Raw genomic sequence first — 14,842 nt, 5'->3', positions numbered from 1 at the left:
GACACAGCCCTGTATTTATCTGTGACCAGCTCTTGGCCCACAGATTCATACACACACATTCTAAAGAGCATGGTACACATCTGCTCTGCATATGGTGGGTACTTGTAGAATGTGTATTTGCTCAGCTTTGATATTTGAATAACTTGGCGTGTCCAAAGAAAAAAAAAATGGCTATTTTTAGGTTCTTTTTAGCTAGGGCACATCTTACATACATATAATTTTGTAGGCACCTATTTGCTCTTTTCAGTTTCCCAATTGATGAGTTTGTTAGACAAACCTTGTAAAGCAGAGTTAGGGAGATCTGCATCCCTTAGATTACTATGTTACACTACTACTACAGTATTCTATTAGAAAGCGTCCAAAGAAGGGCTTCAAAGATTGGGAAGGATCTAGAGGGGAAGACATATGATGAGCAGATGAAGTCTCTTGGCTTTTTCAGCCCAGAGAAGAGGAGACTGAGAGACCTCATTGCGGCCTATGGGGGCAAGAGGAGCAGAGGGGCAGAGCTGATATTTGTTCTCCAGCGACAGCGTCACAGCATCCTCATGAGAGGATCAGATTGGACAACTAGAAAAGGCTCTTCACCAGAGAGGTGGTCAGGCATGAAACAGGCTCCTCAGGGAAGCGGTCAAAGAACTGAACTTGTTGGGAGTTCAAGAACAACTCTCTCAGACGTACAGTCTGATTTCTGGGTCACCCCCTGTGGAGCCAGGACAAGGACTCAATATTCCCTTCCAATTCAGGATCTTCTATAAAATTCAGAGTCCATTTTCCACTAAACAGTTTATATGACCAAAACAAAGCCCAAACATCCAGCTCTAGTGGAAGTGGCATCATTTACGGGTGAAGAGCCATTCTGTTAACACCCCTACAACTGTCACACAGTGATTCAGAAAACTTCTTCATAAAGAGCAGTGACCTGAAAGCACGTGAGGCAACAGGGAGCCGGGCCCTGTGAGGACAGCAGGACAGAAGCAAGCTGGGGCGGGCAGGCCCTGGAACCCTTAGGGAGGCTCTCCCGGGCGCACATTCAGGCAGGCCTCCGCCTATGCCACGGGCAAGGCCGTAGGAGGGAGCCGTACTTACGAATTTAGGCTTCCTGCCGTCCACGGCCTCCTCAGGTCCGCCGGCCGCCGGCGGGCCCTTCCTGCGGATCCCCTTGTTCTCCCTCCCGCCGCGACCCGGTGGCGAGCGCGGCCGCGGCCGCCGCGACTCCATGGCCGTGCCCTGAAAAGGCGAAACGGAGACAGCCGGGGGCTGCGATTAGAGCGGCTTAGCTGAGCTGGGCCGGCAGGGCGCCGCGGGGGAGTAGGAGGGGGCCTCAGGGCTAAAGCCAGGCAGAGGATTTACAGCCAGCAGCCTTTAATCCAGGTACCGATGGCTGCCCTCCGGACTGCACCGCGGAAGCAGCTTCGCGCCACACACGGACCGGGGGCAGCACAAAACGCGCTCCAAACGGCCGCACCCCAACGCTCAGCGCCCAGGAATGCACCGCCTTCCGAATCGTCCCGCCACTGCCGGTCCCGCCCCATACCCCTCCACGACAGCCAATCCACGGCGGCAGAAGGAAACGGTCGCTTCCTGGTTGGATGGCCTGCTGCCAATCGCCGCTGAATCAGCTGTTCTCCCCGAGAGCCGGCGCTCTCGCCGCTCGTTTCTCGCACTACGTGTCCCAGAGAGCGCTGTGGCCCGCTCCCCGCGCGCGGCGGGAGCTGTAGTCCCGGACGTCCTGGGGGGACGGGTGCGTCTCCTCTGTCAGTTCGGGGAGCTGTGCGCCTGGGGGCGGGTTTTGTGACTTCGTTTGGAGCTGTGGTTCGATGTTCCTTTTTTTCCCGTTCCCTCCCTGACACTTTTTATTAGTCTGTAATTTTGGCCCCAGGAAGTTTTATACTGCCACGTAATTCGAAGCTTGTGGCGGTGTGCCCCGACAGGGCGGTTCCCTCACTGGTTGAACTGTGCATGTGCAGGTACGTGTCCAGAGAAGGAGACTCCACAACATCTCTGGGCAGCCTGTTCCAGTGCTCTATCAGTCTTACAGTCATGATTTCATTGCTGCATGCCACTGGGAAGAGTCTGCCCTCATCGGCTTGAGTCCCACCCTTTCATAGAATCATATCATAGAATGGCCTGGATTGAAAAGGAGCACAGTGCTCATCTAGTTTCAATCCCCCTGCTATATGCAGGATCGCCAACCACTAGACCAGGCTGCCCAGATCCACATTCAGCCTGGCCTTGAAATCTTCCAGAGATGAGGCATCCACAAGCTGTTTGGGCAACCTGTTCCAGTGTGTCAACACACAATGTGTGAAAAACTTCCTCCTAATATCTAACCTAAACCTCCCCTGTCTCAGTTTAAGACCATTCCCTCTTGTCCTCTCATTATCCACCCTCGTAAACAGCCATAAATAGTTGTACCCAGGTCTCTCAGCCTTTCTTTGCAACAGAGATACTCAGCTCTGGGTATCATTAAGAAAAAAAAGATAGCACTCAGCATTCATATCTAGAGTGTTTGCCAAAATAGCAGCAGTTTCTTTTTTCTTCAGTAAGAAAGATACTGATCTTGTTTTTGAAGTGTAGTTATGCCTTGAATATAGCAAAAATAAAATGTCTCCCCAAGACTAGATGATCTCCTGAGGTACCTTCCATCCCCTACAATTCTGTGATTCTGTGATTGTATTCACTTTTTCAAAATAATTTGAATGCCTTTCATTACAATGCAGTGACAAAAGATAAAGTCATCAGTCCCTCAGCATCGCCCAAACAGATGCAACCCATCACACTTGCTGCACCTAATGCCTGCAGTGATGTGGAGTTCCATTAAAGCACGGTAGAGTTTAGCCCCAAACTGGACCTTTGGAGGTCTGGGACCCAACACTGTGGAGCTGTGGGGCTAGAATTATTTGAATACATTAAAGTGTTTGTTCTTGGCACATTTCTGTAGATCTTTTGTAAATTTGTATTGGAATTCTTTGTGGAAAGTGTAATTAGCATGACACTGTTTAATGTCATGGTTAATGATTTCCTGGAACATTTGATTAGAAAATTAATCAGCCTATGTATGCATATGATAAAGCTGTTTAAATGGACCTCCTAATTGCACTGTGGTAGAACACAATGCTTTGTGCCAATATATCACTTTCAAAGTACTGTATTGCGATAATAGGGAAACACTAAAGAGAATAATTTATTAGACAATTTTCTAAGCCAAAAATAAATGTTAGTACTTTTGATCAATTATTATTATCTTTTACATTACCTCTCTTGTGCTTCTTAGGTGCTTAACAGCATAGTTGGTCAAGATTAATAATAACAGAGTAGTAGGTGCAAGAATGAATCAGTAACACTGGCTCTAGTATCTCCCCTGTGAGGACAGGCTGAGAGAGCTGAGGCTGTTTGGCCTGGAGAAGGAAAGGGGAAAGATGCTTTATCACAGTCTGTTGTGGCAGAACAAAGGGAAACTATTTCAAAGTAAAAGAGGGGAGATTTAGACTGGATAGAAAAAAAACATTTCCAAGAAAGGCGGTGAATATCCCATCCCTGGAGATATTCAAGGTCAGGCTGGACCAGGCTCTGAGCAACCTGACCTAGCTGTAGGTGTCCGTGTTCATTGCAAGGGAATTGGACTAGATTACCTTTAAGGGTTCGTTCCAACTTAAACAATTCTATGATTCTGCAGTTTTGAAGAGACTATACTTGGACTGTGCTTACTGGCTGGAACATGCATATAGCTTGATGATTTTGCTTTATTCTTTTCTCAAATGAGTTTTTCAGTTTCAAAAACGTATGAGACAAAGAAACAGCATAACTTAAATGTAGGAATATTTGCAAAATTTGAATTGATGTATTTAACTTGATTCTCCCAATTTTATTCCGTGTCTTTTTTTTTTTTCTTTAGTGTGGCTCAAGTCTTAAACCTACAGAAATGAATATCTTCTTGATATTCATTCTTCCAGAGAGGCAGTTTTTCAAATAAATCCCTATGTACTGGATTTGCAAGCTGGCTTTTGACTGAAATTAGGCAGTTCTCCATATTTTATTTAGAGATGCCTAGTTCTTGCCTACACAAAGACAGTAAAACTGTAAATTAACTGTTTTTCTTTTTTCTTTTTTTTTAATTAGATTAATCCTATTAGACTGTCACATAAAAGCTAGAATTTTGTAAGAAATGTTATTGTTCTTATACAGCTATCATACAGTTTCAACAGACTTTGTCAGTAAGGCCACACAAGTGCTCCAACTGGCAGAAACAAGAAGGATGCTAGCTGCAAGTGCCTTTCCAGGATATTTCTTCTTTCTTTCATGAAAAGCACCAAACAGGCTCTCTATCTCAAATCTCTCAAACCGACATAACTGTTTGTAAATTATCCCAATTGATTGTATCTTACACCTTCCCTAAAATCTTATTCGAATGGTTAATAAAGTAGTTACACCAAAAATAAATCATAGGATTGCTAACCTAATAATAAAAAAAAAGTAAGTAATAAAAATTAAGTTTGAAAAACACAGCCTGTTGTTGTGTCTTATCGAGTGAACTGATGATGTTTCTTAAGAAACTCTTAACAGGTGCATTTTCATACTGCAATACAGTCCCTGATAATTTGAATGTACTACAATGTTATGTTATTAAATACAGCCTATGGATTAGATATTACTTATTTTTCACAGCAAAAATGTGAGAATCCTATTATTCCATTAGTAAGATAAATTGAGATAGAAACTCAAATTGTTCGTATATTAGATTTACGAAGGAACCTGGCTGCTAACAGGTTTATTGTGCTAATAAATGACCAAATTTACGTTAAATTTCTGAGGAAAATCATGCTCTGCAAGTATTAAATAGAATTAAATGAATTTTAAATTGATTAAATACAGTTTTATAAAAAGTAGTTTGCTGTGGTTTTCTCTGTAAAAAAAAAGAGCTCAAATTCTTTTGCTTTATTGGGCATAATTCAATGGTCATTTAATCACAAGTTGTTATAATCTGTATGTATGTAGCATAGATTTATTTAGGCAAATGAAAAATTACAGATTTACCCTGGAACATCATTATCACCTAATACTAAACCACATTCCTAAGCGTCGCATCCACACTTTTTTCTGCCACCTCACTCATCAGACTGTTGCAATGTTGATTTGTGAAGAAATTCTTTCCAACACCTGATAGAAACCACCCCTGGCACAACTTGCAGCTGTTTCCTCATGTCCATACTGTTGTGTAGCAGAGTATAAAGATGAGAAAGGCATACCTGAAAACAGCGTATGTCACAGTCTTGTTATTGATTTTATATCAGTCGTAACTTTTGGAAATGTTGAACAAAATTTTACGTACAATGGATTTATTCACTCTCTTTTCTAGCTAAAATTTAAATGACTTTCAAGAGTAGTTGTAATCTGAATGTCACCATTTTCCTTTTTGAAGCTTTCAAAGTCACCCTGTTAAAGATGAGGGTATAGTAAGTAGGAAAGTGGTTTGCTCAATTCATTCACTGTAGATTACATGTTGCTAATAATTTCTCACAAAATATTTTAGGCTAACCTCTCACTCGACTGAGGAAATTTAATGCAGCTCCTATAAGATGGGATAGGAAAAAAAATCAGTGAATAAGTCCATTATACAGTTCATCAAATGGATCTTTATGAGGATATTGAAGATGTGATTTGTGGCACTATTTAGGATACACTGCATATTACATTATTATAAAGTTCAGGTTTGTAATTTAATTATATGCCAAATTATCTTCAGTTCTAACTGCAGAACTGACTGGGCCAAGCCTGGACAGCTGATATAAATTAAAGATTTTAAGTGGTCTGAGTGTCACGGATTGCAGTATAGGCTATGTTATATAATTTTATACTAAGTGTGGGATTTTCAGAGCCACCTAAAGAATTAAATGAATTACCATTACTGTCTATTTTACCATTACAGTAGTAAATGTTCCTTGCAAAGTTAGTATGAATTGTTATTTTTTTCCCAAAAGAAAATAAATGCGTTTCTAGAGGAGAAAACTGTGAAGTTGTTCTTTCTGGATTAAGGGTCCACAGTAGTATGATCAAGCATAGAGACATTTCAGGGCATTTACCGAAAACTTTCTAAGGCTTATGTCAGAATGCTGGGGTGTACAATTATCTTCTATTATTTCTAGGTAACTCACTGAATTCATCATAGCTTTCCTTTTTCAGTATATTTTCATCGTTTTAATGCTTCACTTTTCAAATTTCCAAGTCTATGTTTTATTCTTACATCCCAGGTGTTCATACAAACTGGGTGCAGAATTCCTTGAGAGCAGCCCTGCGGAGAAGAGCTTGAGGGTCCTGGTGGACAAGAAGCTGGACATGAGCCAGTAGTGTGCGCTTGCAACCCGGAAAGCCAACTGTGTTCTGGGCTGCATTAAAAAGGGGTGGCCAGCAGGGAGAGGGAGGTGATTGTCCCACTCTACTCAGCTTTTGTGAGGCCCCATCTGGAGCACTGCGTCCAGGTCTGGGGCCCCCAGCACAAGAAAGTGGCAGAACTGTTGGAATGAGTCCAGATGATCAGAGGGCTGGAGCACCTCTCCTATGAGGAAAGGTTGAGGGAACTGGGGAGACCTCATTGCGGCCTTCCAGTATTTGAAGGGAGCATAGAAACAGGAGGGGGTACATCTGTTTATGAGAGCGGATGGTGATAGGACAAGGGGGAATGATCTTAAACTGAGACAGGGGATGTTTAGGTTAGATATTAGGAGGAAGTTTTTCACATATTGTGTGTTGACACACTGGAACAGGTTGCCCAAACAGCTTGTGGATGCCCCATCTCTGGAAGATTTCAAGGCCAGGCTGGATGTGGATCTGGGCAGCCTGGTCTAGTGGTTGGCGACCCTGCATATAGCAGGGGGATTGAAACTAGATGAACATTGTGCTCCTTTTTGCCATTCTGTGATTCTATGATGTGATAATTCATGTTACTTTCTACAAGGATATGATATCATGCTGCAGAGACTAGATTTAGAGCAGGTAAGACTGCACTGATCAAGGGATCCAGAGTGAAAAAGGACAACAAAAAAACTCTTTTAAAGGCTTTTTTGAAGCCAGCAACAGCAATGTGCTTGTGCTGGGGGACTGGCAGCTTGTAGGTGGTGAGCGAGCAGGGGTGCAGCTGGCATATTAGCGGCACAGTTTAAACACCCTATGAACATTTCATCACCTGCCCTTGGCACCAGGAGATATGTTTTAAATAACCTTGGGGAGAGCACAGCAGGTGAGTATCCGTTGTTGCTGCCCACTGGGAACGGGGAGGTTGAGTGAGTGAGCACAGCCCATACTGCCAAACAGTGCTGCAGTTGTAGGTGTGGGAGGTGGGTGAAGCGTGAGGAGTGTATTGTCCCTCCTCTTTCAGGAGATGGTCTCTCTTCTTGGCAGTCTCTGAGACCATAGGCTTAAACACAGTCTCCTCCAGGCAGCAGGCTTATTCCAAGAAGACTGTGGCAACTCAGTTGGAGGACCTGCCCAAAAATGTAGCAGTTCAGGTTTCTGGCTACAGAAAGTGACTGAGCCTGCTACTGCCCAGTGAAGGTGACAGGTGTTCCACCTGCAGACCAGATCTGAGCTGTAGGGAAGTGTGCAGGGAAGTGTTTCTGGGACAGGGACATAAATAGAAAGCTCCTGAAGCTGGTTAGGTACTTATTACTTTCTATTAATTGTAGTTCAGGTGGGCAGTGATGAAATTGCTCAGAGAAGTCTACGAGCTATGAAAAGAGATTTCAGGGGTTTAGGACATTTAGTTCAAGGAGCAGGAGCTCAAGTGATCTTTTGTTTTATACCTTCAGGGACATGGAGTGAGCTTGGAAAGTACAAGCAATGAATAATTGGTTTAGAGGCTGGTATCCAGGCAGAAACTTTGGGTTCTTGGATCATAGGGCAGTTTACTCAGCTCTGACCTGTTGTCCATGCACGGAACCTACCTATCTCAAAGGGGGAAACAAATCCTAGCACAGGAGCTAGCGGGGCTTATCGAAAGAGCTTTAAACTAGCTATGATGGGGGAAGGGGACAAAACAGGGCTCACCAGAGATGAGCGTAGAGGAATGATGGAACTGGGGGTGAGGCAGATGACTCAGCTGAAGTGCATCTACACCAATGTGTGCAGCATGGGCAGCAAACTGGAGGAGCTGGAAGTGATTGTGCATCAGGCTAACCATGACCTAGTTGCTATTACCCAAACATGGTGGGACCACTCCCATGACTAGAGTGCTGTGATGGGTGGCTACAAGTTCTTCAGAAGGGATAGGCAAGGAAGGAATGGTGGTGGTATGGCCCTTTATATTAAAGACTGTTTTGATGTTGAAGAGCTTGAAAGCTGAGTGTCTGTGGGTAAGGATCGGAGGAAGGCCTGTAGGGGCGACATCTTGGTGGCAGTCTGTTATAGACAACCTAATCAGGATGAAGAGTTGGACAAAGCATTCTATGAGCAGCTTGCGGAAGTCACCCTGATGTATGTTGGAAATATAATACAGTGCAGAGGAAGCAGTCCATGAGGCTTCTAGAGTGTGTGAAAGATAGCTTCCTTATGCAGCTGGTACAAGAGCCTACCAGGGGGGTGGTGCCCTGCTAGACCTGTTCTTCACTAACAGGGAAGAACTGGTGGGAGATGTGAAGATTGGGGAAGGTCTTGGGCAGAGCGACCATGAAATTGTAGAATTCTGTATTCTTGGCGATGTCAGAAGGGTAACCAGCAAAACTGCTATCTTGAACTACCAGAGGGTGGACTTAGATCTGTTCAGGATGCTTGTAGCGCGGGTCCCTTGGGAGTCGCTCCTTAAGGGTAAAGGGGTGCAGGAAGCCTGGACGCTCCTCAAGATGGAAATCTTAAAAGCACAAAAACAGGCTGTTCCTGAGTGCCGTAAGGTGAGATGTAGGGGAAGAAGACTGGTGTGGATGAACCTAGAACTACTGTTAAGACTTCAGAAGAAAAAGATAGTCTACATCCTCTGGAAGAAGGGACAGGCTACGAGGGGAGATTACAAGGAAGTTGCTGAGTTATGCAGGGAGGAATTTAGGAGGGCAAAAGCCCAACTTGAACTCAGATTGGCTACTGCAGTAAAGGAGAATAAGAAATCCTTTTATAAATATATCCACGGTAAGAAAAGAACCAGAGAGAATTTCTATCCTTTACTTGATGCAGCAGGGAATGTGACCACTAAACATAAGGAGAAGGCTCAATGTCCTCAATGCCCTCTTTACGTCTCCCTTTAATGGGCAGGTCAGTTATCCTCAGGGCACTTTATGCCCTGATCTGGAAGCCTGGAATGCTACGCAGAATACACCCCCTGTGATTCAGGTAGAAATGGTTAGAGAACTCCTCCTCCATCTGGACCATCACAAGTACATGGGACTGGATTGCTTTATGCTAGGGTGCTGAGGGAGCTGGTTGGGGTGATTGCCAAGCCGCTCTCAGCCATCTACCAGAGCTCCTGGTTAACTGGAGAGGTCCCAGAGGACTGGAGGCTTGCCAATGTGACTCCCATCTACAAGAAGGGCCGTAAGGAGGATCTGGGGAACTACAAGCCTGTCAGCCTGACTTTGGTACCAGCGAAAGTTATGGAGCAAATGACCTTGGGTGAGATCACATGATGTGTGCGTGGTGTCCAGGGAGTCAGGCCCAGTCAGCACAGCTTTGTGAAAGGCAGGTTGCGCTTGACCAAGCTCATCTCCTTCTATGACTGGCTGATCAGCCTGGTAGACAAGAGCAAAGCCTTCGACACGGTCTCTCACAGTATTCTCCTGGGGAAACTGGCTGCCCACAGCCTGGACAGGTCATACCCTTCTTTGGGTAAGGAACTGGCTGGAGGGCCGTGCCCAATGGGTAGTGGTTAATGGAGTTCAGTCCAGCTGGTGATCCATTACAAGTGGTGTCTCCCATGGATCAGTAATGGGACAAATCTTGTTTAATATCTTCACTGATGACCTAGGTGAGGAGATTGAGCATACCCTCAGTAGGTTTGCGGATGACACAAAGCTGGGAGGTGGTGTCGATCTGCTTGAGGGTAAGGAGGCCCTTCAGAGAGATAAAGCTAAGCTGGATCACTGGGCTGAAGTGAATGGGACGAGGTTCAACAAGACCAAGTGCCACATCCTGCACTTTGGTCACAATAACGCCATGCAGCACTAGAGGCTTGGTGCTGAGTGTCTGGATGACTGTGAAGAGGAAAGGGACCTGGGGGTGTTGGTTGATGCGTGGCTGAACATGAGCCAACAGTGTGCCCAGGTGGCCAAGAGGACCAACGGCATCCTGGCCTGCATTAGAAACAGTGTGGCCAGCAGGAGCAGGGACGTGATCATCCCCCTGTACTCAGCACTGGTGAGGCCGTATCTTGAGTACTGTGTTTGGTTTGGGGCCACTCACTACAGGAAAGACATTGAGGCCCTGGAACATGTCCAGAGAAGGGCAACAAAACTGGTGAGGGGTCTGGAGCACAAATCTTATGAGGAGTGGCTGAGGGAGCTGGGATTGTTCAGTCTGGGGAAGAGGAGGCTCGGGGGAGACCTCACTGCACTCTACAACTTCCTGAAGGGAGGTTGTGATGAGGTGGGGTTTGGCCTCTTCTCCCAGGCAACAAACAGGATCTGAGGAAATGGTCACAAGAGGAGGTTTAGTTTAGACATTAGAAGAAACTTTTTCTCTCAAAGGGTGGTCAGGCACTGGAATGGCCTGCCCAGGAAGGCGGTGGAGTCACTGTCCCTGGCAGTGTTCAAGAGGCATCTGGATAAGGAGCTGTGAGATATGGCTTAGTGGCTTGTGGTAGCAATGGTAATGGGAAGATGTTTGGACTAGATGATCTTGTAGGTCCTTTCCAACCTTGTGACTCTATGATTTTATGATTCTATGATTCTCCACTTTCTAAAATCCCTTGTTATCTTTTGACAGATATATTATTTTGAGATACATATGTATAAGCATATATCTGTGTATGCATGTGTTGGGGTTTTTTTTGTTGGTTTTTTTGAGTTAGTTACATATTAACTAGTCTTAAGTTAGTCTTAAAATTGACTGTTATTTGTTTATATAGCTTTTATTTGTTTTTGACAGACTTTCTCACTCTAATCCATCTTATAAAGTTTCTCATTTTAGCTTTTCCTTTCAGAGGAATAATGGATGTAATTGCGTTATGGTTATTGCAACTTAATGTTCAGCTCCGGTTCATACTCAACATGTATATTAAGATAAATGTTTCTTTTCATTTCAAGAAGAAAAAAAAAATTTTTTTTTTTGAAACTACTGAAATATTTTCTGCGTGAAACTAAAGATTTTGTGGTTAACTGAAGTCACTCTGTTTCTATTCAATCTGTGTATTACTTTTTGTTCCTCTGTTTCCTGGGATGTTTCCGTGAGCTTGGCTGATTTTTAATAGTTCTTTAACTCACATAATTGTACACTTCTACAAACTGGGTACAATTTGCTACTGTTCTGATGTTCTACAGAAGCTTCATCTCTTGTCACAGGAAGATGAAGAATGTATTTGGAAAGTGTACTTTGTATCACAAGTACTCATCCAATGCAGCAGAGTTACTAAGCTAAGTTTCTTATTAGAAGTTTGTGAAGTGACAGTTTCCTGACAAGAATGAATCAGAATAAACTTCTTAAGTTTCCATTTTCCTTCACCTACACTATAATAACTTTAAGCTGGTGGTTAAGAAAAATGAATGTTTTCAGTTACTTTTACAAGACATTACTGCAGAAATGAGGAAGATTAAGTTGAATTGTGATACAGAGGTCATTTGATAGGACTTGAAGATGTAACTAATATTCTGAAGCTACGAAAGAGAGAAAATTTATTGTAATCATTATAGAGGTGCCTTTCAGCTGGCTGCAGTTGATAATATCCTCTCACAACGCTTTCAATTTATTGTGGCACAACTTCATAAGAGAAGAAACTTCTGAAACCAAAATCTACTTGTATCGATAGTTCATGTGGTTTCTATTACTCTATTTAAAAAAAAAATAAAAAAATAAAAAATTAGAGAGCAAAATCTTGATGTATAAGTAAGTACATGTCTGGGCATCATCAGGAGTTTATGACAATAAGGCAGGTATGAAGTCATGCCAAGAAATCACTGCAAACGTCAGTGTCAGGCTCTATGAAGGTAAAAAGGGTCAGACACAGTCTACTGATGAGTGGCACGTCCACAGTGATGAGACAGGTCAAATCACACTGCAGCTCAAGATCAGCAGGGTTCATGGCTGTGAACTCCTAAAACAGAGATAAAGTAGGGACTGAAAGCTCTAAAGGAGAAAAAATTGATCTTGTAAGTAGGTAGTGTGAATGGAGGTCACAGGTGAAGCTGCTTGGGGTAATTAAGGCCTATTTGTGCACTCAGGCTGTAACAGTAAGGTTCATTGACCTGGCAGAAGTCTTGACATAAAGAATCTGTACTATACAGTGCAGGGATACAAGGGGGACTACACAGTATAAGGGATACAGGATGGCAAGATAGGCTGCCCAACAATTATCTAATTGTTTTTTATACTTGTCTGCAATAGCTTATCTGGCAGAGTGAAGGTCTCACTTTTCTCTGGTGATATGGTATGATACATGCTCGAATCTATCTGTGAAGAAGGAAACAGATCTTACACCAGGAGCTGGTAGGGCTCACTGAAAGGGCTTTAAACTATATGTAAAGGGAGAAAGGGATGGAACAAGACTCACTAGAGTTTGGGAGAACAATGCCAGAGTTGTGGGTACGGCCAATGGCTCATCTGAATTGCATGCTGCATGGGCAACAAAGCAGGAGGAGCTAGAAGCCATTGTACAGCAGGCAAACTGTGACTTACTTGCAATTTATTGAAACATGATGAGATCACTCCCACAGTTGGAGTGCTGCAATGGATGGCTATTATTCCTTCAGAAGGGGTAGGCACTCTCTATGTTAGAGAGTGTTGTAGAGCTCGGGGCTGGAAATAAAAAGGTCAAGTCCTGTGAGTAAGGATAAGGGAGAATACCAACAAGGTGGGCATCCTGGTGGGGCTTTGCTATGGACTGACAAACCAGGATGAAGAGACAGACTTCCTGACACAGCTCACATAAGTGAGACTTCTGGGGGACAGACCCCACCAGACCTGCGGTTCCCAAACAGAGAAGGACTAGTGGGAGATGTGGAGATTGGGAGCTGCCTTGGGAATAAAAATGGTGGAGTTCTGTACTCTTCGTGAAGTCAGAAGTGGAGTCAGCAAAACTGCTGCTTTGGACTTCTGGAGGATAGACTCTTTTCACAGTTAGCAGTAATAGGACTAGAGGGAATGGCCTCATGTTGCACCAGGGAAGGTTCAGGTTGGATATTAGGAAGAATTTCTTTTCTGAAAGAGTGGTTAGGCTTTGGAATGAGCTGCCCAGGGAGGTGGTTGAGTCACTGTCCCTGGAGCTGTCTAAGGAAAGTGTAGATGCAGTACTTAGTGACATGATTTAGTGGGCAGTATTGTTGGTAGGTGTACGGTTGGACTAGATCGTCTTAGTGGTCTTTTCCAGCCTTAGTGTTTCTATGATTCTGTGAATCCCTTGAGTGATCTCATTAGGTGTGTTATCTTTGTTAATTCTTCAACAGTTAATCTGAAAAACAAACAAATACACAACTATGTGTTCATTAGTCCCCGAAAAATAATGTAATTCCTTTTTCCCATCTGCCTACAAAACTGCAAATCTTTTCATTCATGAGTTCATTTATTTCTCATTTTTTATGATCATAATGGTACTAATGAAAAGGGAATCTTCAAAATCAGAATAACCCTTGCCAAGATTAAAAATCGAACAGGGAATCACCAGGTCATCAATACTTATATCCTACTAAGTGCTCATAAAGTTGTTATTTACCATAAATCTGTGTGAGTTTCAGATTTGGACAGCAGATAGATACATTTTTACCAGCTAGAATGTCAGCAAAAACCTCTTAGTCCCATTGAAGGAGAGTGAATATTATGAGCTGCAAAGTGATCCAGGTTTGCTGACTGTCGTGAGATATTAATACAGGAGGCCAAGCTGTAATTGTTCAGATACGTGATTTGAATGGATGATACGTATGTTCACAACATCTTTCTTTGTGTGAACTACAGTATGGGAAAAGGAACAATGTTGTTCCCAAAGTGGTTCAAAGCATGCACAATTAAGAGCAGTGCCTGGATAAACTCCATTGCATTTTTCACTGAAAATAGGAATAGAACAGCATGATACAGAATCCTCTGAAGAACAACACACTTTGAAGCAAAAGCAGCATGCATCTCAGCAACAAGAGCAGCTGGCAGGTTTATGTCCTGAGTGGTGCTGAGAACTGAGCAATGGAATGTACTTATCTTGCAAAATTGCAGTGCTTATGTGTGTTGTGAGCTTGACTCACCTATCCTTCCCAACAGCTATGTCATCCACTGTAAGACTCTTGTCTCTTTTTTTTGTACTCCAATGATATCATTTTACCTGTAGCCCTGCCTGTCAAATATCAGAAATGATATTGGTGATGAGTGTCATCCTACCTCAAAAATATTTGAAAGTACTACAGTTTCATAAAACAACAAATATGTGGGGGGTTATAGCATTTATGTAAAGAGAAGATTCATATTCTAACGTTTAGAGCAATCTGAAAGATAGAGAACTAAGCTAAGTTTAGTGCTTATTGAAATCACACTTAACTGAAACTCTTTAGCTAATGGAGAGAAGCCAGCACCTCCAACAGGCAGTTCATCCACCCTTAAAATATATATTTGAAACAAATTGAAAGATTTCATAAATCAATGGAAAGTTCTGGAGATCCTTCTGTGTCTTCACTGATGATAGAAGGTGCTTTGATAACTGGCTTAAATTAGGTGACTAACTTTTATATGCAGA

General features: G+C 43.2%; 1 protein-coding gene across 1 annotated transcript in view; it reads right to left on the bottom strand.

The window, feature by feature from the left end:
• DIAPH3 (diaphanous related formin 3) overlaps nt 1–1,218 on the bottom strand; it is a 229,272-nt gene extending 228,054 nt beyond the window's left edge. The window contains exon 1 of the mRNA XM_042839146.1: nt 1,087–1,218. Within this exon, the coding sequence (XP_042695080.1) occupies nt 1,087–1,218 (132 nt within the window). The remainder of the gene's footprint in view (nt 1–1,086) is intronic.
• Nucleotides 1,219–14,842: the final 13,624 nt, after the last annotated feature.

This window comes from Centrocercus urophasianus, unplaced genomic scaffold, assembly GCF_019232065.1.
Source record: "Centrocercus urophasianus isolate 14NV4802_14NV808 unplaced genomic scaffold, USGS_Curo_1.0 seq_9, whole genome shotgun sequence".
NCBI lineage: Eukaryota > Metazoa > Chordata > Aves > Galliformes > Phasianidae > Centrocercus > Centrocercus urophasianus.
Note: the sequence above shows the minus strand (reverse complement) of the source record. Positions and strands in the feature narration are given on the sequence as shown.